This window comes from Phyllostomus hastatus, unplaced genomic scaffold (genome assembly GCF_019186645.2).
Source record: "Phyllostomus hastatus isolate PE091 unplaced genomic scaffold, TTU_PhHast_1.1 phas_scaffold_78, whole genome shotgun sequence".
Lineage (NCBI taxonomy): Eukaryota > Metazoa > Chordata > Mammalia > Chiroptera > Phyllostomidae > Phyllostomus > Phyllostomus hastatus.
Genome location: NW_025334041.1, coordinates 69,823,484 through 69,849,801, shown reverse-complemented (window position 1 = coordinate 69,849,801; position 26,318 = coordinate 69,823,484). Strand labels below are relative to the sequence as shown.

General features: G+C 48.2%; 1 protein-coding gene across 10 annotated transcripts in view; it reads left to right on the top strand.

Moving 5' to 3' along the window:
* Window positions 1–401: 401 nt before the first annotated feature.
* The window catches only part of BCL2L11 (BCL2 like 11), a 44,757-nt gene continuing 18,840 nt past the window's right edge, over window positions 402–26,318 (top strand). The window contains exons 1-4 of one of the 10 annotated variants that reach the window (XM_045828721.1): window positions 3,668–3,947; window positions 4,761–4,897; window positions 5,066–5,155; window positions 22,421–22,575. In XM_045828721.1, coding sequence (XP_045684677.1) covers window positions 3,676–3,947; window positions 4,761–4,897; window positions 5,066–5,155; window positions 22,421–22,575 — 654 coding nt within the window. In that variant the 5' untranslated portion in view covers window positions 3,668–3,675. Of the gene's footprint in view, window positions 583–1,824; window positions 2,395–3,667; window positions 3,948–4,760; window positions 5,170–22,420; window positions 22,576–26,318 lie in introns of those variants that run through there. The other 9 variants (XM_045828726.1, XM_045828724.1, XM_045828723.1 and 6 more) reach the window with 9 other exon arrangements.

Genomic DNA, 26,318 nt, shown 5'->3' with positions numbered 1-26,318 from the left:
TTCGGAACTTGGAGAGACCTCCCCAGCGACACCCGAGTGCCTGGCGAGGGTCGCCGACTTCCTCTGTCTCAGATCCACGTGGCCCTTCTGATCCCAGATATCCTCCGTCCTCCCGCTCCATTTGTCGTGGAGGCACCGCTCCACTCCACCCATGTCCTCAAGGGCGCCATCCGTGACCGGAGCAGAGACCTGATGCCTAACGCCCTTCTCGTGCTGCCCGTCCTCTGGGCAAGGCCGGTTTCGGGAGGACCTCCGGACTCCGCGGGTCTGGTTAGGAAGGGCTTGCGATCACCGGAGCGGAACCCTCGGCCCGAGCTCCCCAGCACCGCTTCGGCGGCGTAAACAGCCACCTCCGGGCCGACCTCCTGGTTGTGTGCCACATAGAACTCTTAACAGGTTGCTTTTCTCTGCACCTTTGTTTTTTAAACTGTTCACCGGGTCGCTAGAGCGGGCGGCGCGGGGGCGGCGGGGCTGCACCGGAGCAGACGACACCCTCAGGGCTTCCTTCTGCGCGCTTCTTTTCCGGCCCTGCCTGCCTCGCCCAAGCCCACGGAAAGCGCGGAGAACATGGGCTCGCAGCAGGTTAGTGCTCGTAGCGGGCGTTGTCGGTTTGGTGGCTGGTTCCCGGTGTCATGCCAAGCGACTACCGCGCAGAGTTCCCCTGCGACCGCCACCTACGATCCCGAGCTGGTGCTCCAAGCCGCAGTCAGGATAGACCCCCGGCCTCTGCGTCTACCTGGCCGTGTCCACGCTCGTCCTTTCCCTCCTGCAGCAAAATCTCCACACCCCCAATCCCCGGCCACTCGCTCGGGACTCGCCGAGGTATGCTCTGAGACTATAATCCGGGCCTATGCTGTCACGCTGCCCTTCTACATCTGCTTACAAATAAAAACTGACCAAGGCGGACAGCGCCGAGGACCGTCCCTTCGTTCCGGGGTGCTGGTTAGGGCGGTTCCTAAATTGAGGTTTTTTAGAAATCCGTCTAGCCAGGGGCTCCCCCGCGGCGAAATGTCCCTTCTTTTGACTGACCTTACCGCCGCTCCCGCGTGGCGGTGTCCCAAAGCCCAGGGAGCGCAGGGAGGGAGTGCACAGGACAGGCACTAAGAAGACAGGTGAGGGTGCGGACCCCGAGAAACACCAGAGGCGCGCGGGAAGGAGCGGGAGTGGGGCCCCAGATTCCAAGGAGGAAGGACATAAGGTGCGCAGAACTGAGGGGCGGGCGGTTCTGCGCTCTACACACGCTTGGCCCCCGAGGCCGCCCGCACCAGCCTCAGCGTGCCGAGGGACGGTTCCCTGAGCGCAAAGAGCCATGGGGATCCCAACTCAGCGGAGGCACCACCCTCTCTCCCACCTGGAGGCCGTGCATCTTCTTCTTTTCGTTTTTTTTCTCAAAAGGATTTTTTTAAGTTATTTTATTATTTCCCTATTTTACCTACTCAGTTGTGCGCTCGCTTCCCGTCTCGCACCCGGGCTTCGGAAAGAGGCCTTGGGGATCGCTCTGCGCCCTGTTCTAGGCTCTGCCCACTAAGAAAGGGCTCCGCCGCTTAGCGGACCAAGAGAAAAGCTAGGCGGCCCTGCGAGTGGCATGAGGAGGGCGCCCCTGGGGAAGATGAGCAGCCTGAAGACCGGGTCCCGCCAGAAGCCCGGACTCGGAGTGGAGATCGCGCCGAGGCGCCCTACTCCACCGTGGACCCGCGCGTTCTAGGGGACCAACCCGTCCTCGCGCCTGCTACAGAACCGCTGAAACTCCAGAAGCGGGTTCAAGGCTCAAGGCCGCCTCCCCAGCCTCTGCGGGAGGCAGCGGCCGGGCGGGGTCTGTGCCCGGAGCGCCCCCTCTGTTCCACGCGCACGCCACGGCCGCTACCGAGTAGTGGTGAGGCAAGGATGCACATTGGGGTGGGGGATGGGTGACAGGGCCGACGGCAGCCGGAGTCACTCGGTAAACACGCCCGGCTGCTGTTGGGCGAGCGGCGCGCGCAGTGCGCGGGTCCTTTACCTGCCTCAGACGCAAAGGCAGGAGCTGCCCAGCCAAGGGGCGGGGACCACAGCGCCTGGGAGCCAAGCTGGGGAGAGCGGGGCGGGCCTTGGTGGGGGCGGGGCCCACGGTGATTGGGCGCGGGTACAGAGTCGCAGGCCCGGCGCTGGGCTGCTGGGGCGCGCAAGTTTCACTTCGCTCTGGCAGCCTGCGAGTTTGGAGCACGTCTGACCGCTTGCTCCAGTGTCGCCGCCACTGCCGCCAAGTCCTCGCAGACGCGCGGCGCTCCTTGTTCACTGGAGCCAGCATCGCCTTGGGTTGCTAGGTTCGTCCCGCTCCCGCCGCCACCACCTCGGCGACTTCCCCTGGCCCGTGCTCCCCCAATGTCTGACTCTGATTCTCGGACTGAGAAACGCAAGGTAAATACCTACGGACCCCGGGCGCGGGGCGGGACGGGTGGATGACTGGCGCTGGAGCCACACGCTCCACCTCCTGCCCGCTTCCCGCGCACGTGCTGGCGGAGAAACACGTCGCCCTCCAGCTTGTGACCCGGCGGGAAAGCAGCGATCAGAGTCGATCGGGTCCTTTACCCAGGCAGGTCCAGTTTGGGAAGGGTCGTCCTCACAGAGACGGCTAGTACTTAGTGGAAGTGCGCACCCGACCGCGTCGCGGCGCGCAGGGTGGTGCAGCCTCTTGGGCCCCTGGAGAGGCAGCAGTGCGCGCTCTCCGCGTCGTCTCTGTATCTGAGGCTGTTTCTCTGTGTGAGCTGCGTGCCCGGCCGAGAAGTCTCTCGCGCCGCGCGGTACGAGCCAGTCTCGGGCGCGCGGGCTCGATCCAGAGTATTTGCGGAACTGTGCTGGGGACTAACTGACTAGATTCGGCTTTTTCTTGTGCACATCAGGCAGAGGGGTAGGGGCAGCCGCTGCGTCCACCTCTCGGACGTGTCCGGGAGCCCTGCTTCTTCTGTGAGCGTCCTGCGAACGATGCCAGGCTCAATAGCCACGAACAGCGAGAAACCAAGGGCCACCTCCACCGCCGGGGCGACACGGCGGACGAGAGCGGGCAGCAGACATGTTCTGTCCTTGGGGCCGGCTGGGCGGTCTTAGCGACTCGGGCATGCCCAAGCTCAGTCCGACCCCTCGCTTGCTGCTTGCCGTACCCTGCCCCGCGGGGTTGGCGGATCGGATTTGGTGCGTGGCCCCGGCGCACGGTAGGAAGTGGGAGGAAGTTGGATGGGTGCTGTGGCTGGGAAAGGGGAGGCCTCTAGGAGAACCTGAGCGGGGGGTGGCGGCCAGCGGCAAAGACCGGGGTTTGAGGACCACATGCGGCTCCTGCTTTGTCTCAGGTGACCGGCTTCTCTGGGCTGCAGGAGCCACTGAGGCGCGCGTGGCATCGGGGTGGACAGAGGCATAGACCGGGTAGCCGGGCCGCCCAGGCCTCGGGCCCGGAGTCCCGAGCTCTTGAAGCCACCGCCGTCACGGCCCGCGAGGCGCTCAGAGGCGTATTTGTCAACAATCCCTAAGGCTCTCGCTGCCTGGCCGGTAGGCACCGCCCCCGCCGGGGCCGACGATTGGCTGGGGCACGGAGCGTGTGCGCACCGGCCAATCGGGAGCGCGGACACCGGCGCCAGTCGCGCGGGGAGGTGGCGGAGCCGGCGGCGGCTGGCGCATTGCGCGAGGGGAGGAGCGGCGGAGGGGAGGATGTTCCCGGCGGCGGCTGCGGCGGCGGCCGGGGCAGTGCGGGACACAGGCGCGGCGAGCGGAGCCCTTGGCGCCCGGGCGGAGCGCGGCGAGAGGCGCGCGGCCAGCTGTGGCCTCTGCGCCGCCCCGCGACCTTTGAGCGCGGTTCCCGGGCTTTATCTTGTGCGCCGCCTCCTTGGTGACGGTCTGGGGGCTCCAGGTCGGCGAAAGTTGCGGGCCGGACGCCGCGGGGCCCGGGCCCGGACGCGACGCTGGGAAGGGAAGGGGCGGACGTGAGTTTCGGCCTGCTCGCGGGGAGTGGGAGGATCTACCGGGTGAAGGGATCGCGCGCCGGGGGTATCTAGCATGTTGGGCTCCTGTTGACTTGCCGGGGCACCTGGGGTCGGCTTCGGGGACCCCCTATTTGGAGAGGTGTTCATCTAACATTGCGGGTGGACTGGGTGGAAGTTTTGCTGGGTGGGTTCGTCTTGCTGCCCCCGCGCGAGGGACCGCGGACGGGCGGGCGGGAGCAGAGCGGGGTGAGCGGGCTCGGAGTTACAAACTCTATTGTGACGCACTTACTACGACGGACGGCCCTTGCCAAACCTCCCCAGACTTGCTGCCCTCAGCACTTTCGGCAGAACAATGGGGCTGGAGCGGGGAACGCGGCCAGCTGCCTACAGTCGCTGCCTCTGTGCACTCTCCTGTGCCCCAAGCCCAGGGTCTAATCCCGGGAACCAGGGAATCGGAGTCCTCCGGGTGTTCTGGCTTAGTCCAGTCGGCTTTGAGCAGAGCTCTGTGAATAGACCTCAGAAACCATCCCTCTCCCAAAACTTGTCTGTGTTCCAGCACCAGCCCCACAAGTCATTGATGTTGTCACAGTGTTTTTAGTGGCTGGAAGTTAAGTCCCCCCCCATAAATAATAATACTTGTGTTATTTTAGGCTTATTTTTATTCTTACTTGAAAGATTGTAAAATATACAAAATAATGAGTTACTGTTAAAGTATTTGGTATTGATTTTAATGAGTAGTTGAAAGTTAGCTAACATAGTTGTTTGTGATTATTATTTTGCTTAAAATAATCTTAGATTTTATTTTACTTGCAGAAAAAAAGACCAAATGGCGAAACAGCCTTCTGATGTAAATTCTAAGTGTAACAGAGAAGGTGGACAATTACAGCCTGCGGAGAGGCCTCCTCAGCTCAGGCCTGGGGCTCCCACCTCTGTACACATTGAGACACAAGGTAATCCTGAAGGCGAAGGGGACCGCTGCCCCCACGGCAGCCCTCAGGGCCCGCTGGCCCCACCGGCCAGTCCGGGGCCTTTTGCTACCAGATCCCCGCTTTTCATCTTTGTGAGAAGATCCTCTCTGCTGTCTCGATCCTCCAGCGGGTATTTCTCTTTTGACACAGACAGGAGTCCAGCACCCATGAGTTGTGATAAAGCAACACAAACCCCGAGCCCTCCTTGCCAGGCCTTCAACCATTATCTCAATGCAATGGGTAAGCAGTTCCGGGTAAGAGGCAGTGGACTTGTGTTGTTTGACTATCTATGAAAGGTTGTGTGTGACATTTCTAGCTCATTTTTGAATCCTTGGGCTGATTCATTCCATATTCTTATGGGAATGGTGGATACATCAAATGAAATATCAAAACACCCGTTTTTTTAATACCGCCAAGTTTTGTGGTAGCAATAAGTTGAGGTCCAAGCATCAGCTTATTAGACAGCAAAGCTGGAGTCCCTGCTGCTGTCATTAAGTGTATGATGTGGCATAAACTTAAGTAAATTACTAAGATTTACTTATTAATGACATTCTACTTGGAAGGGACTCATTTACTTCATATAGCTTAATGTAACTGAAAGTGTGAAGAACGATGAAACAGGTTAATCATTTTCAAAACTGACATACAGTTAGTGTCAACATAGAGACATGAACATGGTTTACATTCTCAAATTCTTTGGGCTTATTTTGTTTCTCAGAGAGTATGGACATAGCCCTAATAAAGTTAGATTGTGGGCTTTTATTTCAGGGGTGAAAAGTAGTTTCAGGGTCTGAACCAGGAGTAGCAGACACCAATCCTCAGAAATACTGAGAGAGCTGACCTGGTGAGATTGGAGTAAACTTAAACTGGAGAGCCTTTGTGCCCACCCCCCCCCCCCCCCGCCATTGTGGCCCTGAAGGTGTGTGGTCTAAGTGGTAGATCTCTTTCCTATATTGCAAGGTAATTCAAGAATGTAGATTTTGATGCCAAATGTCCTGATTTTTAAGCATTGGCAACTAGTTTAGCACTTTCAAAACACTATGCAAGTGAGATAAAAACATCTACAGGCTTGACCCTTGGCATGTGACTTTGAGTGTGAGCAGTAAGGGGGTGGGTTCAAATCACTGTTACCACTGATGGGAAAGGCTTGTGTCTTCATCAGGTTTCAGCTGGTTCTTTACCATTGGTCCAGATTAGTCCTTCCTGTTTTGACAAGATACAAGCAAGTTGGCAGTATTATTGATTTAAAAATTCAATAGTGATTATATTAAAACCTAAGTGACACAGTCACCAGAGGAGACACTTAACTGTTGGAACACAATGACAAATCTTGCACTTGCAGATTCTGTAGGGCTCAGTCTTCATAACCTGCAGTAAGGTGAGAATGGTGCACGTCCATCCCCAGGTCACAGAGAACGGTAGAACCATAAAGAGTTGGTAACTTGTCAGAGGCACGCACCTGGGAAATGGCAGATACAAATGACAAAAACATTAGCAGCTACACTTGACCCTCCATATCCATGGGTTTCACATCTGAGGAATCACCAACTGCAGGTGGATCCTCCATTGCCAGGGGTAACCCAAAAGTTTCCAAAAATCGAATCTTGAGTTTTTCATACGTGACACATTGCATGAAGTGATGTGCAGGTACACCCTGCTGTCACATCCATGCAAATACTGGGCATGTGCAGTATTATGTTTACACCATTTTGTATAAGGAACTTGAGCATCTGTGGCTGTTGGTATCCCCAAGAGTCCTAGAACCCCAAGGGTACCAGGGGATGACTGCCTTTATTAGGGTTCCTCCTTAGGGCAAGGAGCCAGAAATTTTATTACTGCTATTTAAACTGCCTTTAATTGTTGCTATTGGTATGGCTCCTGAACTCATTTCAGCCTTAGAAGGTCTTGGTGCTTGCAACTGTTTGTCTGTCCATGGAAATAATCCTGAGTACATGAACCCACAGCATCCTTGCTCACTTAGTGAATTAACGTGGCTCAGTGGTATATGTGTTTAAAAACCTACGTGTTTAAGGATCCTTCAAAAGGTTTTACAGTTTTTCACTACAGACCAAACCAGTCTGTGCAGGTGTTGGCTTATTGCACAGAAATAGTTTCTTATTCCCCGTTAACCAGGTAGAGGGTGAGTCAGCATGCTTTTTAATGTAAGGGTGGCATGAGTGCTTTCTTGGTGACATACTCATTAGAGAGCTAATTACTAGGTGTAAGCACCGTTACTTGAGATGACAGATGGAGAGCTTTAGAGATCACAATCTTAAGTTGTTAAGCAAAGTTATGGTTATGCAGTGAAGTATAGTAATGGATCCTGAGGTGTAATTTTATAACATTAACTACATTTCCTTAGTTTGGTGTGATAATTTGAAAGCATGGGATTAAATTGCTTATATTGGTAAATTACTTAACAGTTTACACTTGGCCCTGGCACATCGGAATTCCATGTAGGAGTTGTGTCCTTTGTGTCCTTTAGGGTCCTGCATGCTCCCCTCTTAGCTGGGAAGCTAAGAAGATGAGTTACAAGGAGCAGGTCTGAAGTTAATGTCCAAGATAAGTTTTCAAGATTAGTTCTTGGGAGATGAGTTGGGGAGGGACTGAGCAGGGGAAGCTTGGGGTGGGTGGGAAGAAATGACAGTCAGATGTGAATGTGTTGGGTGGAATAACGTTTACCATCTTACGTAGTCTGTAACATTTTCCTGGATATTCTTAAAATAGTTCATTCAGTTCTTGAAGGTGAGTGAAGTTTGCTGAGTTGGTAGATTTGGTTCTTTTCTTTTTGGCCATATTCAGTATTCCTTACTCAGTCATACCCATTAAGATTGTCAATGAAGCTGCTGACAATTTATGCAAAATATGTCTTTCACATAGAAGCCTTTATGATCCTTTTCCACCAGTGGGGTACAATTGGGAGATTATGAAGGGATTCTCCTTAGCCAGGAGCATCAGTGTCTGCAGACACTTTCTGTTCCACAGCTTTGGGCAGAGAGCAGTGTATGTTAATGTTCCTGCATCTCTGTTCTACTGAGAAAAAGTGCATTGTGTGTGGGACGCACAGCAGTTCGATGTCTGTATCAGAAGCACCTTCATGTTTTCCTCTATGTCTCTAATATTTCTGATGATACCTTCAAAGAATATCTGTGAGAAGTCATTTTTTCACTTTAGTCTCCTTTCTGGGAAGAAGGGGACAGACGCTCTTAGGGGAGAACTGATGATGTTAATCAAAACCACTCATGGTGTTGATGGCCTTTTCTGTTGAGTGTGCTTTCACCGAATTGTTTTAATGCAAATTGTGCACTAAATGCTGAGCAGAGTCCCACTTAGAAGGTGTAGTCGATGCTGTTGGCAGTACAAATTGATTTGGAAAGGTCAGGATAGGGGTGAATGCCAATAATTAACTCCCACATGCCATATTGGTAAATTCCTTACAGTTTACACTTGGCCCTGGCACATCAGAATTCCATGTAGGAGTTGTGTCCTTTGTGTCCTTTAGGGTTCTGCATGCTCTCCTCTTAGCTGGTTTTTTAGTTTGTGAGCTCTGAGGGGAGGCATGATGTCCTGTAAATCCTGAGGACCTGAAGACACTCAAGAGATGTTCAGAGGTATTCAAGATTTGCCTATTTATTAGCCTTTCCAAGGAGCTGACAGAACAATAACAGCATGTCCAAAAATGTCTGGTAGCAAGAAAAAGACCCTTCCCCCTCCCCAAATATTTTTAGTTATTTGGATCTAGCTATTAGATTTGTCACGTAGGAGTGACAGATCAGGTGGAGCTCGGCATAGGCTTCACAGGTAAGCCACTTGTGGGCATTGAGCCTTCCGGTGAGCCTCATCCAAGTCAGATGTGCTGACAGTGTCAGTTCACGTGAGAATTTAAGGCTTAGTACTTGAACACAAGGATGAAATACCCCAGTCATTTTCATACTAATTATTGGGTCGGCCAAAAAGGTTATCTGTTCTTCCCCCGTAAGATGGCCCTAATAGTGCTTAGTTGTTTTTAACTTCATGAGAAACAATTTTGTTCTATTGCATTGTGACAGCTGTCATATCTGCATGCATTTTTTAAAAAATTTACCAAAATTGCTGAGTTTTGGAGTAGGCATTTTAATATTGAAGATGGGAGGAAATACAACACTTTTAGCATATTATGCTTTATTATTTCAAGAAAGGTAAAAACACAACTGGAGTGCAAAAAAAAGATTGATGCAGTGTATGGAGAAGGTGCTGCTTGAAGGTGTCAAAAGTGGTTTGGGGTGTTTTGTGCTGGAGATTTCTCACTGGATGATGCTCTACAGTCAGGTAGACCAGTGGAAGTTGATAGCAATCAAATTGTCACATTAATTGAGAACACTCAAATTATACTTCAAGGGAGATAGCCGACATACTCAAAATATCCAAATCAATAAAGTTACTGGTGAAAATGAAAAATGTGTCTTTTACTTTATAGAAAAAAACCGTACAGACTTTTTGGCAAACCCAATACATGTTAAGATATTTTGAATACAGTGAATAAATTTTTTTAAATGGAGGGGGTAGAAAACTCAACATAAAATGTATGATCTTAACCATTTCTAAGTGTGTGGTCAGTAGTGTTAAAAGTATATTTGTATTATCATGCAACCAATTGCTGGAAATCTTTCATCTTACAAAACTGAAACTATACCCATTAAACAACTCCCCAGTTCCCCTCCTCCCAGCTCTTGGCAACCTGCATTTTATTGTTGTTCGTGATTTTGACTCTTCTAGGTTCCTCTGATAAGTGGAATTCTATAATATTTGTCCTTCTGTACCTTTTATTTTACTCAGCATACTGCCCTCAAGGTTTGTCCATTTTGTAGCCCATGTCAGAATTTCATTTTTTAAGGCTGAATAATAATCCATTGTGTGTGCAGACCACATTTTTATCTGTGCACCGGTCAGTGGACATTTGGATTGCTTCTATCCCTTGATTATCATGAATAATACTGCTCTAAGCATAGGTGTGCAAGTATCTCTTTTGTTTCTTTTGGTGCATACCCAGTGGGATTGCTGGATCATATGATCGTTCTGTTACTAGTTTTTTAAGGAACCTCCATACTGTTTTCCATAGTAGCTGCACCATTTATTCCCACAAGCAGTCACGAGGGCTCCAGTTTCTCCATATGTTCACCAACATTAGCTGTTCGGGGTTCTTGATAGTAGTCATGCTAATGGGTGTGATGTGGTACCCCCTTACGGCTTTGATTTGTGCTTCCCTAATGATAAGTGATATTGAGTATCATTTTGTGTGTGTTGGCCATTAAATAAAATAATTTTTTTATATTTTACCTGTTTCTTTTTACTTTTTAAAGTGGAGCTACTAGAAAAATGTCATTGAGACCTGTAGCTGGCGTTCTGTGTTAGCAGGAGGGGCTGGCCCTGCAGACGGAGCAGCTGGCATTTGCGGTGGTGCCCTAGCAGCCGAATCTGATTCTTCCCACTCAAATCACATCATTTGCATGAAACTCACTCCTTTGGTTGCTTTTGTTGACTTAGGAGAATGAGAGTAATTAACCTCATTTTATAAGCATCTTAAACATTCATGAGCTTTGTAGATAGCTGTGTTCTCCAGGCAAACATGAGTACCCATTTTGTTTAACCATTAAACTTGTGGTACGGGTGGGCTTGGAAAAGTGGGAGGTGGAATGGTTTTGTTTCTCAAGCACCCTGGAGCCTGGCGATAGAGCCTTTATGAAGACTTCGTTCCTGCCTTCACTGATTTGGACACCAACAGAAACAAGTACACTTTGTAGGTCCTGAGTGGGGATAGAAAGTGAAAAAAGAAAAAAGAATTTCTTTACTAGTTCCAAATAACATTTAGTGATTGATTAACTGTCAAGACGGTTTTAATTTTTACCTTTTTAAACTATTTTGAGATAATTATAGATTCAAATGCAGCTGTAAAGAATAATGCAGAGATCTGTATACCTTTTACCCTGATTCCCATAATGGCAGTGCCTTGCATAATAGTACAGCGTCCACAACCAGCAGATGACATTGATGGAATCCGGCTACCTTATTCAAATTTCACCGGTTTCACATGTGCTTCCACATGTGTGTGTATTTTATTCAGTGCAGTTTTGTCACGTGTAGTAGGTATGTTTGTGTCACTACCATTGTAGTCAGTATACAGAACAGCTTCATCCCAAGGCTACTCAGGCTATTTGTCTAGCCACAGCCATCTCCCCTCCCTTCCCCTCCCCTCCCCTCCCCTCCCCCTCCCCCTCCCCCTTCCCTTCCCTTCTCTCTCCTCCATGACAACCACTGATCTCTTTTACCTAACGTACACTTGTCACTCCATGTGATAGAAATAGCTTCGTACTGTACCTGACCTTTTGGGGTTGGCTGTTTTCAGTCAGCGTTATTCCTGTGTTCTACCCAAGATGTGTGTGTCAGTGGCCACTTGGTGTTCGTCGATAAATAGTATTCCACAGTGTGGGTGTGCCACAGTGTCACTGTTGACCTGTTAAAAACGTGGAGCTTGTTGTCCATCCTTTTAACTTGACAGGGCAAGGTTTTAATTTTGATGCAGTTGTTACTCAGTTTTTCTTTCAATGGATCGTGTTTCTGGTGTGTAGTCTAAGAACTCTGCATCCATCCCCAGGTCCCAAAGATTTTTCACCTAGTTTTTTCTTTATCTAGAGGTTTTATTATAGTTTTGTGTATTACATTTAGATCGGTGATTCACATTGAGTAAATTTGTGTGTAAGGTGTGAGGTTTAGATCAGTGTTTATTCTTTCTAGCTGTTGAAAAGGTCATTCACTTTCCATCTAACTGCTTTTGTACCTTTGTCAGAAATCTGGGTATTTTGTGTGGGCGTGTTTCTGGATTCTGTTTTCCTCTGTGAACATCACACTATCATCATTATTGTGGTTACATACTAGGCCATGATAGTAGAATGATTCCTCATATTTTATTCAATATTTTCCAAAATTGTTTAGCCTAGGTCCTGTGCCTTTTCATTTAAATTTTAGAATATGCTTGCTTGTGCCTTCAAAAACTGCTGCTGGAATTTTGAAAGGAATTGTGTTAACCCTATAGATCAGTTTGGGGGAGACTCTGCATCTTTATTATGTTGCATCTTCAATCCATAAACAGGTCTCTTCAAATATTTAATTCTTCAGGTTTTGTAATTCTCAGCATGCAAATCTTGTAACTATTTTGTTAGATTTCATTTACTTTGAGCAGTTATTAATGGTGTTGTATCTTTAATTTTCATTTCCCCGTGTTCATTTTCAGCATACAGAAATGCAGCTCATGTCTGGGTGTTGATCTTGTGTCCTGCAGCCTTGCTGAACTTGTAAATTCCAAAGTATTTTTTGTAAATGTCTTGGTCATCCTATGTTGACAGTCATGTAATCTGCAAAGAGACTATTTTACTTCTTCCTTCCTGATCTGTGTGCATTTTATTTCTTTTTCTTGCTCTTTTGCACTGGCTGGAACTTCTGCTTCTATGTTGAATGAGAGTAGTGAGAGCAGACATGCTTGCCTTTTTCCCGGTCACAGAAGGAAAGCTTTTAGTTTTTAATCCTTAAGTGTAGTGTTAGTTGTAGGTATCTTGTAGGTACTCTTTAGAAAGATAAAGTTTATCTTTATTCCTTGATTACTGAGAGTTTTTACCATGAATGGAAGGGGTGTTGGATATATAAAATGGCTAGGTGGCACAGTTGGTTGGAGCATTGTCCCATGCACCAAAAGATGCAAATTCCATTCCCAGTCAGGGCACATAACTAGGTTGTGGGTTCAATTCCTGGTTGGTCGGGATGAGTATGGGAGGTAACCAATAGCTGTTTCTCTCTTTCCCTCCCTCCCTCCCTGCCTCCCTTCCTGCCCTCCCCTTTCTCTCTCACTAAAAATATCCTTGGGTGAGGATTTAAAAATGTTCATTCTGTATGAGTTGATATATGAGTTTGCTTATGTGAGCCTCCTGATAAGGTGCGGTATTACGTTGATTGATGTTCAGCATTAATTATCTTGCATGCCTGGGGCAAATTCTATTTGGTCAGGGAGTTACATTTTTTTCCTACATTGTGTGTGTGTTAAGGGCTGTTGAACTGTCCCCAACTCCTGGTAACACGATGAATGAGTGTTGTCTACAGTGTCTTGCCCTCAGTAGCCCCGCTCGGCTCCTATAGACTCAAACCTAGAGTTTCTTTTGTGGAGCCAGTCCAGCTCATGTATGGTCTTTTTTTTCCTGCTGCCTTCTCTTTTCTCAGCATTATTGTCTTTTCCAAAGAACCTGCCTTCTCGTGATGTGCTCGAAGTAGAGCAACCTCAGTTTTGTCATTTTTGCTTCCAGTGATGCTTCAGGCTTAATTTGCTCCAGGACCCACTTGTTCATACTTCTGGTGGTCCAGGTATTCGTAGAGCTCTCTTCCAATGCCGTGTTTCAAATGAATGAATTCTTTTCCCTGTCAGCCTTCTTCACTTCAGCTTTGACATCCGTATGTAGTGATTGTGAATAGAGGGTGTGGGTGATCTTAGTCTTGGTCTCTAACGATGCATCTTGCCCAATTTGTTCATGGCAGCCCTTCCAAGGCTCAGCCTCCTTTCGATTTCTTGGCTGCTGTCTCCATTTGAATTGATGACTGAAACATCAGTTAGACTGTAGGCACAGTCTTAGCAATTTTTGTGTCTTCATTATCTCTGTTAAGTTGTGTGTTTCTTCTGTAGTCATGATTTTTATCTTCCCGTTCAAGTACAGTCCTGCTTTGGCACTTTCTCCTTTCACTTTCATCAAAGTCCTTTCCAGTCCTGGTTGCTTTCTGCCAATAATATGGTGTCATCTGCATATCTCAAGTTACTGATATTTCTTCCACTTTTCACTCTCCTTTCTTTGGCGTCCAGCCCAGTTCTTTCTTGCTGACTTTCTCTCTAGTAGTTTTGTCAGTTGTTGAGAGTTCAGTGTTGAAACCCCTAACTGTAATATGGTGGTAGGTTTGTCTATCTTTCCTTTACAGTCTGTCACAGGTTTTGCTTCCTGTGTTTTGAGGCACTGCTGTTGGGTGCTGAGAATTGTCTGTCTTCCTGTTGGATTGATCATTGCTGTCAAGTCCACTTTATCTGGTGCTCATGTAGGCTGCTTTTTGTTAAAAAAAATAGTGAATTAATATTTAGGGTATAACTCTTTTCATCTTTTCACTTCCAACCTACATACATTGTATTTGAAGTTTTTTGTATGCAGCATATCTTTCTTTACATAACATTGTTTGATTTACTCCGCCAAATTTGTCTTTTAAATAGTGTATTTAGACCATTTACATGTAAGGTAATTATTGCTATATTAGGGCTTAACTCTGCCATTTTGTTATCTGTCTGTTTCCTTTGTTTCTCTGTTTCTTTTTCTTTTTTAAAGATTTCATTTGTTTATTTTTAGAGAGAGGGGAGGGGAAAGAGAAAGCAAGGGAGAGAAACATCAGTATGTGTTTGCCTCTCACACACCCCTTCCTGGGGACCTGGCCCGCAACCTAGACATGTGCCCTGACTGGGAATTGAACAGGTAAAGCCTTGATTCGCAGGCCGACTGCTCAGTCCACTGACCCACACCAGCCGGGGCTGTAGTGTTCTTAAAATATATTGCTTTGTTATATATAGTTTTTTAGAGGTTTTTCTAGAAATTAGAATATGCTGGTATCATTTTACCAACATTTTGTGACTTCAGCTGCACTGTAAACAACTTACTTTCCTCTAGGTCCCTTCACTTGCTCCACTTTTCAACTGCAATTATCTTAAATATTTTTTCCATACACATTAAGCACCATATCCAGTTCTGCTATCTATCTATCTATCTATCTATCTATCTATTTATTTATTTATTTATGCTTCAACTGTCAAATGTAAGTTAGGAAGCTCATGAGAAATAGGGTAGTTGTTATAGTCCTGTTTTCCCCCATTCCAGTATTTTTTCCTTCCTGGAGTTCTAAGCCTCCTGTTCCCATTTGTTTAGAGGACTTCCTCTGGTCATTCTTCAGTGATGGGCCTGCCGGCAAAAATCCTCTTAGTTCTCCTTTGTCTGAGAATGTCTTCATTTCCCTTTTGTTTTAGAGGGTCTTTTCACTGGATATAGAATTCATCATTTACAGGTTTTTTTTAAATGCTTTAAAAACATGCCATTTCCTCTGATTTTCATTGTTTCAGATGATAAATGTAATGTGTCATTTCAGTCTGCCTGCTTTCAAGAATTTTTCTTTCTTTTTATTTTTTTATCTTTCTTTTTTAAAGATTTTACTTATTTATTCTTAGAGAGGGCAAGGGAGGAAGAAAAAGAGGGGAGAGAAATATCAATGTGTGGTTGCTGTCCTGTGCGCCCCCTACTGGAGACCTGGCCCACAACCTAGGCATGTGTCCTGACTGGGAATTGAACCAGTGACCCTTTGGTTTGCAGGCAAGTGCTCAATCCACTGAGCCACACCAGCAGTGGCAAGATTTTTTTCTTTGTCTGTTGGTTTCCAGAAATTTAATTATTATGTCCTACTTGGGTTTATTCTTTTGGGAGTTCACTCAGCTTGAATCTATAGTTTGGTGCCAAGTTTGAGAAGTTTCAGCCGTAATGTCTTTGAACACTTTTTCAACCCCTTCCTCTCTCTTTGGGGACTTTGTTATAATCTCACAGGTCCCTAGACCCTGGGTTTGTTTTTTGTTTGTTTTGTTTTGTTGTTGTTGTTGTTTTTCATTTTATTTTCTCTCTGTTCAGACTGAGTAAATTCTATCAATTTGTCCATTTTTCAGTTATACATTTTCTGCCTGCTTCTGCCAGGTGAAGTGAAAGTTGAGATACATGCCGCTACCCCCCCCCACACACACTGCATGCTGGGTAGTTTTCCTGCAAAAGGCAGGCACTGACCTACTCGGCTGCACTGTGTCCGGCTTGGGTGCACATTCGGCTCCCCAGCCCCTTCTGACACCTGCAAAGTGGGAAACAGTGGAGGACTGACTGTGGCCTTTTTTCTGTGGGAGGGCTGAGGTTGGGGGTTGTTGAAAGTCCAGCTCCCCTATACTCCCTGTTTACACGAGGGTGGGGGCAGTGGAATGCCAATCTGCCCTGCCTCCCACTGCTTTGTTCCCACCATTGATGCTGGGTGGGAGTTCTCCTTCCTGCCAGTGAGGGTAGAGGCTCAGCTTGCTGCTGGGAGAGAGGCACTAGTGCCACCCTAGAGAGGGAGTCAGGCACCATTGCTTTCACTGGGAGGGAGAGCGGTGTTTGGAGATTAACTTCCCCTCTGGTGGGGTCGTGAAATCATCTCTGATGCTTCTGCCACTTGGGATACCCTCCTCCCTTCCTCTGTGCTCTGCCCGCTGCAGTGGTGGGGTCAGAGCGCCAGCTCCTGGGTTGGCCACAGCTGGAACACCAACTCCCACTCGCCATCCTGAAACCACAGGTGCTGTGTTTGGCTAGAGTCAGACAGATGTTGCCAAAATGTTTTCCTTTGCTAGGCCACCGTTTTCCCTGGTCCTTTGGCTGGAAACACAGGCTGTCTCTGGGGCTTTTTCTCTCAGTGTTCACCGGGTCCCCCAGGTGAGGCCTCTGTGATCCTGCATTGCCCTGTCCTGGGTGTGTGGAGGGCAGTGAGGAAACCGAACTCCAGCCCTGGGTCCCCAGGCAGCCCACTGTCCTCTTTCCCCTGTCAGGGTTTGCTTATTGTGTTATGTCCAGGGTTTTTAGTACTAAAGGGAGAAACCTCTGGCTTCTTGTAACTGAGTATTCACGATTGGTAGTGATTGGTTTTGGCTGCAAAGTACCACTCAGAATTTCAGGAATCACTTCTTTCCCCCTATTTTTACTATCTGTGTGGAATAATAAACTTGACATTGGGAAGAGATGTAGCCATCATCTGGCTACTCTTTGCAAATAATAACTGCATTATCTAGCTTGGTGACCCCCTACCATGTGTGGCTCTGGAGGTGCGCCCATGGGGTGTATACTGTGCTACTTGCAAATGGGGAGGTCCTCAGAACACCTGGATAGCTCAATCCAATCATGTGCTGTAGGGAACTTCTTATTAAAGAAAACAGGTCTGCATGAGTGGACTATCTGGCAAAAAAAAGAGATTAATCATCCTTTGATTTGTCTCATTCTATATTTTAGGGTGTGTGTGGTGTCAGATTTGAAGATATGCACATACTTAAATTGCCAGTCTGATGCCCTGCTTCCTGACTGCCTTGGACACCACTGAATTGGGGCTCTCAAGTGCCCAAGTCCTCAGGGCCCTGGTGTCTGGTCCCCCAGCCTGGGTTAGGAAGGGACTCCACATGGACCACTCCTCCCAACCCCTGAGTCACCCCCACACCAGAACTTAGATGTCTCCATTCCTCCTTTGTTGGGTCAGCCTCAGTTTCTTGACATAGTCATTATGTGACAGAATTCTCAGCCTCTTTCATCTTTTGGTCACTGTCCTGTGGTCATTCTGCTTGCTCAGGGTGGCTGGGACCTAAGACTGTCTCCTCTGTGGAGGTCCTGTCGACACAAACCTAACTTCTGTTCTTGAAGCCACGGGTGGCAAACACAAGGCCTGCAGGCCGAATCCCACCCTCCACCTTGTCTCTACCTGGCAGCAGTGCCAAGCCCTCACATAACTGTTACGGAGTAGTTAGATTTATACAGCCCTAAAATTATATTTGACCCTTTGAAGGCAACTGCGAGGCTGATGTGGCCCCAGTGAAAATGAGTTTCACACCCACGAGGACTCTGTCTTGTGCTGTGCTGGGTGCTGGGCTGTAGGCGCAGCGCCATCCACCGGCCCTCAGACTCTGCTCAGCAGACACGGAGCAGAGTACCTGACGTTCATAGTTGCAGATAATGCTAATAGAAGCTCCACACGGGAAGGTTCATCGTGGCATCGTTTGTACCAGCTGGACAGTGTCACCCGCCCGCCCCCCGCCCCCGCCCCCCCGCCCCTCTGGTCTGGGAACACCTCTGAATTACTTCTCTGTCTCTGACAGGCTGCCATCTCCTTAATGGTGTTAGAGAGGAACAATGTGCGGAAGTGCTCCTGGCATACTGTTAAAAGATTACAAATTGTTGATATCCTGGGTCTTAGTCCATTTGTGCTGTAATGATAATACTAGCGACTGGGGGCTTAAACAACACTTATCTCACAGTTCTGAAAGCCGGAAATCTAAGATTGGGAGCCAGTGTGGCCAGGTTCGGGTGATCTCCACCTTCTCCCTATGTCCTCACAGGGTGGGAAGAGCCAGTGGGCTTTCCAGGGCACTGATCCCATCATGGGAGTCCCCCCTCAAGAGCCAGTCGTTCAGAGGCCCAGCTGCAGATGTGATCTCCCTGGGGCTTAGATTTCGACATAGGAGTTCGGGGGGCGGGGGGGAGGACACAGACCTTTACTCCATAACACAATTTCGTGTTTAAGAAGTTTTCAAGCATAACAGAAAGCTTAGATATTGCATTAGTAGCAAAGCATTGAGTACTTTTACTTTCAAGTTACAGATTTCTTTTTCTGTGTGCCTTTTTATATTTGTAAAATCATAGCTAGCTCCATTTGCTCCACTTATAATGGAACAAATCTAATAACTTTTTAAATTTTACTATCCATTAATCTTGCCTTTTGGCCTGTCCAGTAGTGTCATTGTGGCACTTATGTCTCATTTGTGTGGTCACCTGTTTGTGTGCCACAGCTTTTCTGTTGGTAAAGATTTCATCCGAGTGAAGCACCTGCATTTGACGGGGTCCTGGGTGGCTTCTGTGTCAGGGGCTGTGGCTGCCTGCCATCCTGGGTTTGGGTGGGATCCCAGCCATCCCTCCCACCCGCGAGGCCACCTGGCTGACCTGCGAGTCTGGGTTTTCATGTCCTCATTTACCAGATGAGCATGGAAGTACCCACCTCCAGAGTCATGGGGAGCTTTCACGTGAGCCAATGGAAATAAAGCCCGGCAGAAACACGGGTTTGTACTTGTCTGTATGACCTGTCCCAGCTGTGGAGTGTCAGTATGCATGATGGCGATGAAATGTTTTCTACTTCCCACGGCAAGGAGCTGTCCTCGTAGAGGAAGGTGACAAGGAAGGGAATTTGTCTGGAAGTGCTACCATAATTCTAACCCCTAGGTCCAGAAACAAGAAGGAAAAGGTCTTTTTTAGAATCTGGCCTGGTGAGGGCTGGCGGGGGTCCCAGTGACCTCTGACCTGCCAGCAAAGCACATGCTGTGTCACCCTGAGCAGATCCCTGGCTTCGGTGGGAAATTCTGGACCACGACGTGACACCTGGAAACCCATACCCCGCCTGACTGTCAGTACGTGGCCCGTGTGGGGACACTGCCAACTTTATTTGGCAGAAACTCCACTCTAGTCTAAGGTGTGTGCATACCTGGGGAGGAGGTCTGGAGACAAGACAGAGGCTAACCTGCCTTTTCCTGCAATCAGAAGAATTCAGCTCGTTCCGCAGTTGATGCAGATGGTTGTTTATTGATGAGTTTAAAGCAGCTTTTCCCTTTTCTCTGAGGGACTAGCCGTCCTTTGGCTGTCATTAATTTAAATTGTGGTTTTTGCTTCTAAGTGAGTTAATTGTGAATCCTTGGAAACTTTCTGTCACGTGCTGTAGGGTGACGGACTGGTACCAGCTGTCAGTACTGATGACATTTCCCTGGTGGACAGGTTGAACTGCTTGTAATGTAATAATGTTAAGCTAAAAAGGTTGTAAGAGTTTTTTAAAGTTTTGTTTAGAATGAACTGGTATCCCCGAGTCCTGTGGGAAACCCAGATTTACTCTGCATTCCCTGTGTTTTCTACCCTGGACCAGATGCGTGGTGTGTAAGTCGAGCTGTGGTGTAACAGTGGGAGGGCCAGCCCTGAGCAGGCGCTGGGGTGAGCACCGGGCCAGGGGTGAGGGGCAGTGCACCTCCCTCCTCACCTCCTGCGCTCTCAGCTCCTAGCCGACGCAGACCTGCTGACTGCACTGGCTCGCGGTGGCTGTGTCATCATCGCAGTGAGAACACAGAGTGCCGTGAGTAAACAGACCCCCTTCTGGCACTGTGGCGGGGCTGCGCCCAGGTCTTGGGTCCTCTGCACAGTCTGTAATGCGTCACCTTGGACTCCGCAGCCCTTCCTCAGGAGTGGGGATGGTTTTGAAGTGAAAATTTTGAAAAGTAGAATCCACAATTTCAGTCTGAGAGGGTGTGTGTGTGAAAGCTGACACAGACCTTACACCCCGGTCAACTGTCTGGATTCCACTGGTGCCTCTTTCCCCCCAAAGTATGTCACATGTCTGGGCCAGAGCATGCTTCCCATTCCCATTCCTGAAACATTTTAATGTAAGCAATTTATAGACTTAGAAATTTCAGATTTTTACGTGGTAGGGACCTATTTCTCTCTCTTGAGCCTGCCTCTCTCTGGGAAGGTGCTGAGGGTAGCCACACCCGACAGCCTCTGCTTACTAAGTCATTTTCCTGCAGAGTGGGAGTGCTGAAGATAAAGCCAAAAGGTTTCTTGTCTCTCTGTTTTTAGTCCCTTGAGAAGTTTCTTAACATGGAGCATGAATTCTGGCTATATAGTGTGTTAGTATGTTAAAGCATGTCTGATTTCAGACCTCAGTTTTACTTACAGCATACGTTCTACTAAGCTAGTCAAACACAACTGACCAGCTTCAGAGAATGGGTTGGTATGTATACAGGAGAAGCACAAATACTTGTAGATTTAATTAGAACTCAGGTAATATTTAATGCAGTGTCCAAATGCCTGCAGTGCCCACTCTTCACTGGATATTACCATGCATTATTTGCAGCTTAGACGTGTGTCTCTGTGTGAGGAAAGCCTGGCAGACATAGTACACGAGCTCTGTTTCCTCTCCAGTCCTTTTTCCTGGGAGCGTGGCCCAATTGTGGGGGTGGGAAGTTCAGCAGGCCACCCAGTCCAGTCTTGGTCATTCCACCTGGCTGGCGACCAGTGTCCTTCCTGTCCTGATAAGGGGAGGGTGTGGGACTGGAAGGGGTCAAGTGGGAGGCTTGCACTGACTTAGATTAGTCCCAGTGTCATCTGTACTGCACAGTGGGCTTCTCAGTCCACTCATTCAGTATGAGCGGGGCAGCACCCTGTCTCCCCTGGAAGGGCCTTGGGGGTGGGCAGGGGTAGGAGGGTGTGCACCTGAAAAGACAGAAGACCCTGGAAACAGTCAGCAGAGCAATCCTCACATCTCAGGCTCATGGTGCTAGTGGTGCTGTAGCCTCTGTCCTTTTCCTGTGAGGGACACAGAGCACACCACCTACAAGACATTTGGTGGTTGGCAGACTGGGCCCAGGACCCTCCCTCGGATTGGCCACGTTGTGCAAAGGTTAGATGGTAGCCTGACTGGTTAGTACAGGCTGGCCAGTGGGTGAAGAGACTGGGCTCACACTGCCTTCTGCTGGACCCCTGAGACGCTCTGCTGGCTGCAGCCCCCCATCTCTTTGTTCGATGCAGGATGCTAATTTCTTTTTGTTATTGTTGTGTTTCTACAAAGGGCTGTCGGCTTGTGTTCACCTGTGTCTCTGACAGGTGGGCTACACACCGTAGCATAAATGTGCCCAATTAGAACACACAAGTTTTTCGTGTTTTCTAGGGAGGAGTCAGACAGCTCAGCTTTGACAGACACATGCTTTGAGGACAAATACTTAACCACTATATAAAGTAGTACCTGGAGTTGAGGTTGGAAATTTGTTTGTTTTTTTTTTGTACAACTTGGCATGGAAAGAGAGCAGTTGGCATTCATGAGTGTAGTGGGAAGACTTCATCCGTGTCCCGTCCTGCTGGTGTCATCGCTAACCAGGTGTGTGAGCAGGTCAGCGCTCCACTCTGTGTAGGACCGCCATAAATGTTACCTGCAAAAGTGAAACCAGTAGACTTACAGGTTTCCACTTAAAAGCTCTTTAAGATATAGCTGTTTAAATTTTGTTTCTGGGTCTTCACTGTCACTGAGATGAATTGCAATAATGTTGAACATCCTTAGTGTGAATGTAGGAGACATTTTTGTTACCTTTTTCTGGCTGTCGGTGTTAAAAGTTCATAAAGGAAGCTACACTTGCTCTGTAATCATGAGTTTTTATATTTGTAGTTTAAATTTATATTTCCTCCCCAAGATCTAATTTATGGCTAGGAATAGCATATAGCTACCAAAAGCTAGTAACTTCAGATTTCTTAACACTTTATTTCTAAGGAATGGTCCTAAGCACATCAGTGTATGGAGTTGGGTATTTATATTAAAAGATCTCTATTTGGCTGGGGTGGGGTTAGTGGTTGGGGGAGAATGCAGACAACTCTAATTAAACAATGAAATAATTTTTAAAAAGATCTCTGAAACATTTATTTTTATAGTTTGGTGGAGCAGATGGTTAAATAAACTGTCATACAGGACACTGCACTGTTAGGAAAAGGGTTTTGGCTTCATGTCTGTTTTAAAGCTCAGAGTTAGTCTTTACTTGACTGTACTGAATGGGAGCGTTATTTTTATTTGCTTTTCAAACCAAGATGGCACAAATTCTCTGTTGTCCTCTAACAGGAATCTACGACTATAGAAGCCAAGGTGGAGCTGTCCTGGTCTGTGAGGCCGCGTCAGTGGAGGGAAATCGAGGACAAAGTCCTGTCCTGTGTCCCACCCTGGCCAGACGCAGTGCAGAGCCCGCAGCGCGCCGCTCAGGGCAGCGGGTTTCTGGGGTACGCCAAGGGGACCAGGGTGGTGCTGGAAGGTCTTCCCCCCACTTGTGGTGACAGGCATGTGGGACCAGGTTTGGGGTGTGTGGTGGCAGCTTCACTGATTAGAAAGCCAGGGTGATGATTGACAGGGATTATAGACCGTCTTTGTAGCCCCGGGGGACAGGATCAGGATTGGGGTCAGAGATGGAAGGGAGCTTTTCAGTTTCCTGCAAGTAAGAACTTTGAAGCACCTGATGCCCTTCAGTGAGGACTGTGGTACCTTTAGGAAGAAGTGCCCCATCTGCAAAGCGGGCACCAGGCCGGGCCACCATGAGTCAGGGTGCAGAGGCTTCTGCACAGGTTTCTACCTGGTGTGAGGTGCTGGGCCTCTGCTGTGACCAGGAGTTATAGCCAGGTATGTCCTTGGACATAAAACCTCCGAGTCTGCTCCTGGCTCTGGTTCGCTCCTGGCGTGCCTGGCTTCTAGCAAATATGTAAACACGTGGGACTGCGCACAGGTGGAGTAGGTAACTAGGTCTTCTGATGCTGACTAGTGAAGGACTAGAAAGGCTGAGCACATGGGTCGAAATGCCTTTAGAGTTTTAGTTTATTGTAAGAGGCAGGGAGTGGTGGGAGGGAAGATACCCTGAAGCCTAGTTTACAGCTTCATAGCCTTGGCTTACTGGCAGTTCCCAAATGGTCAGCCTGGAAGTTGATCAAAGCAGGGTGTTCTGACTGTAATTCATGGCCACATAGCAGCAGGGGCGGTGACGACGCAAGAGAAGTACAGGAAACATGGGCTCCGTGCTCTCGCTTCAGCCTTGTGGTGTCCTGTCCTCGCACCTGCTCACAAAGCGCACTTGACACTGGGCGACAGGGCAGATGATGAGGAACTTCCTGAGCACTGATGCCGACTCCTGGAGCTTCGTTTCATTTCTGATTGCTTTCCTTTTCATTCAGTAGCCCAGTGGAATTGATAGAGGATTTGTCCAAAAAACAAAATGATGCAAGTGAGAAGTAGACCCAGTGGGAAGGGTGTGTGTGTGAAGCTGGATTCCGACTCACTGATGTCTGAGAACCAGCAGAGTTGGGGGTGGGCTTGGAGCAGGCAGCATGGCCTGATCACTCAGGTGGGTTTTTGAAGGAAACCTTGGCAGCCTGGTTATTTTTAAGCTGTGCGTAACTCTGAATTGATAGATATTTCTGAAGATGCTCACTTAAGTAACTAGACTGTTGGGTTAAACAAACATCCCAGGACTTTTATTTTTCCACATGAAGGCAGCCACCTGCAGAGGCAGTGCTTCCTCTGAACCAGGGTCCCCAACCCTCCCCCACCCCCCCACCCCCCCAACCATGGATCCATAATGGTCCTTGGCTTGGTAGGAAACGGGCCACACAGCAGGAGGTGAGCGGTGGGCAAGCAGACACAGCTTCACCTCTGTTTACAGCAGCTCCCATCACTCACAACACCTCCTGAGCCCCACCTCCTGTCAGGTCAGCGGCAGCATTAGAATCTCACAGGAGCGCCAGCTCTGCTGTGAACTGCGTATGCGAGGGATCCAGGTAGCGCACTTCTTATGAGAATCTAATGCCTGGTGGTCTGAGGTGGAGCTGAGGCAGTGATCCCAACACTGGGGAGCGGCTGCAAACAAAGATTATCATTAGCAGAGAGGTCTGACCGCACAGAGACCATAACAAATCAATTGCTTGCAGACTCATATCAAAACCCTATAAACCCTATCAGTGAGGGGTAAGTGGCAAATGACAATAAAGGCACCCCCGAACCCCCATCTGTGGAAAAATTGTCTTTCACAAAACGGGTCCCTAGTGTCAAAAAGGTTGGGGCCCACTACTCTAAACACTTTGGAGTAACTGTTTTAGAATCAGTTTACTTCTGCTTTAAAAGCCTACAGAGAAATAAATGGTCCTTTGTGGCTTTTGGCTGAATCAAACTCTGCTCAGGGAATAAAGATGGACAGCCCCAGAGTCCTTGCTGAGTGCTCTTACTGCCCAGTGTGTTCTGTTGTGTGTTTAAAGTCAAAACAGTCATTTCTTCAAAGCTTTCCACTCCATGTCTCTTTGAGGACAGGCGTCCTTTCTCAGTTCTCAGTTGAGGATTGATTTATAGCTTCACCCATGTTGATTACTTTTAAATCTAATCTTGATTCTGCCTAGTATTTGTGGATTACTGGGCTTCTGAAGACAGTGCAGATGCAGGGGTGTCCAACCTTTTGGCATCTCTGGGCCACACTGGAAGAAGAGTTGTCTTGGGCCACACATTAAATACATTGCAACATATAATCACACAAAAAAATCTCAGTGTTTTAAGGAAATTTGCGATTTTGTGTTGGACTGCCTGCACAGCCACCCTGGTACGCATGCTGCCTGCGGGCCACAGGTTGGACACCCCTGGTGGAGTGAGTGTTTCCATGAATCTGAGCATCGCTTTGGTTCCACACTTGACCCTCAGTAGTGACACGATGGGAACTCAAACAGCCTCCACCCCTGGGAAGTGAGAACTACGCGGTCCTGTCCCCGGAGCAAGATTGCACAGTGCTAGGCGTGTAGGTGTGACGGGACCCACATGTCCCATTAGATGGATTTTCACAGCACCTCACCAAGGAGGGGACAGCAGGGTATCAAAAGAGTGGTGGTGAATTGCATGATGCTACCTGCGAGCCTTTGAACACCTGCTTGGTAACAGTGAGGCGAAGCAGGGGGGCACTCAGTGAAAACCAGAAGGTTTGGTTGACTGATGCTGAGCTCACTGTGAACTGGCAGTCTGGGCTTTTATGCCCCACCCCCTCAGGCGGTGCTGCGGAAAGCCCTTCCCGAAAGCCCCAGCCTAATTTCACTATCAGCCACTTAACCACAGTATTAATGTTTTCAGTGGCTGAGCTTGTAAGATTTGAAATTACCATATGGGTTGGAAAAAGTTCTGCAACTGAACCAGAACAGTCTGTTAGTTAAACAGCACACATTTTTTAGTACCTTGAAGTTATTTGACATTGAAACATGCTCTTTTTAAAAAATCTGCCCCCTTGTTGTAGAAAAATGGATTATACCTCGTGGTATTTTTTTCCTATAGGAAATAATGTGACCAGTAAATGCAGAATTTCAAAAAATTCTGAGTTTTGGTAAAAATGCAACTCAAATTACATTTTTGACAAAATTCCCTGTGCCTAACACAGTGACACTGAAGTTGTGACAAGTGGTTGTGGTTGGAAAACCTAGCCCACTTCGCAGGCTGTCCCGGCTCAGAGCGGAGCCTGCCGGCCCACCGCGTGGGGCCAGCCTGTGTGTGCCTCCGCCCACAGCCCCTGGGTGGTTCTGCGGGTGAGGAGCAGTTTATATTTCGTTGTCTTTTTTGTTTGTTTATTTTAGTGCCATGTTTATGGAGTAAAATGCTTTCTTAAATACAGAAACTACATTTTCTGTGGGTAAGAACATACACCTCATCAGACTTTCCCCTTTGAAGAGTTCTTACATTCCTGTAAAATTGTGTTAGAAGTTGGAAATTTGACTTTCTATGTAGTAATAGCTTTTGTTCCGAATAAAGATGCATTTTGTGGATCCAGTTGGCATTAACGGTTGTTAGGCATCTTGCAGATAGGAAAGTAAAATGTTTATGCCTGATGCTTGTCTTACAAGGTGGGAATGGGACGTGTGCGCTCATTTCAGTAGGTGGGCAGTATCTTCAGAGTGGGAGGGGTTGGGTTGAGTGTCCAGGGAGGACTGGGGCACCGAGGGTGGAGCAGTGTGCT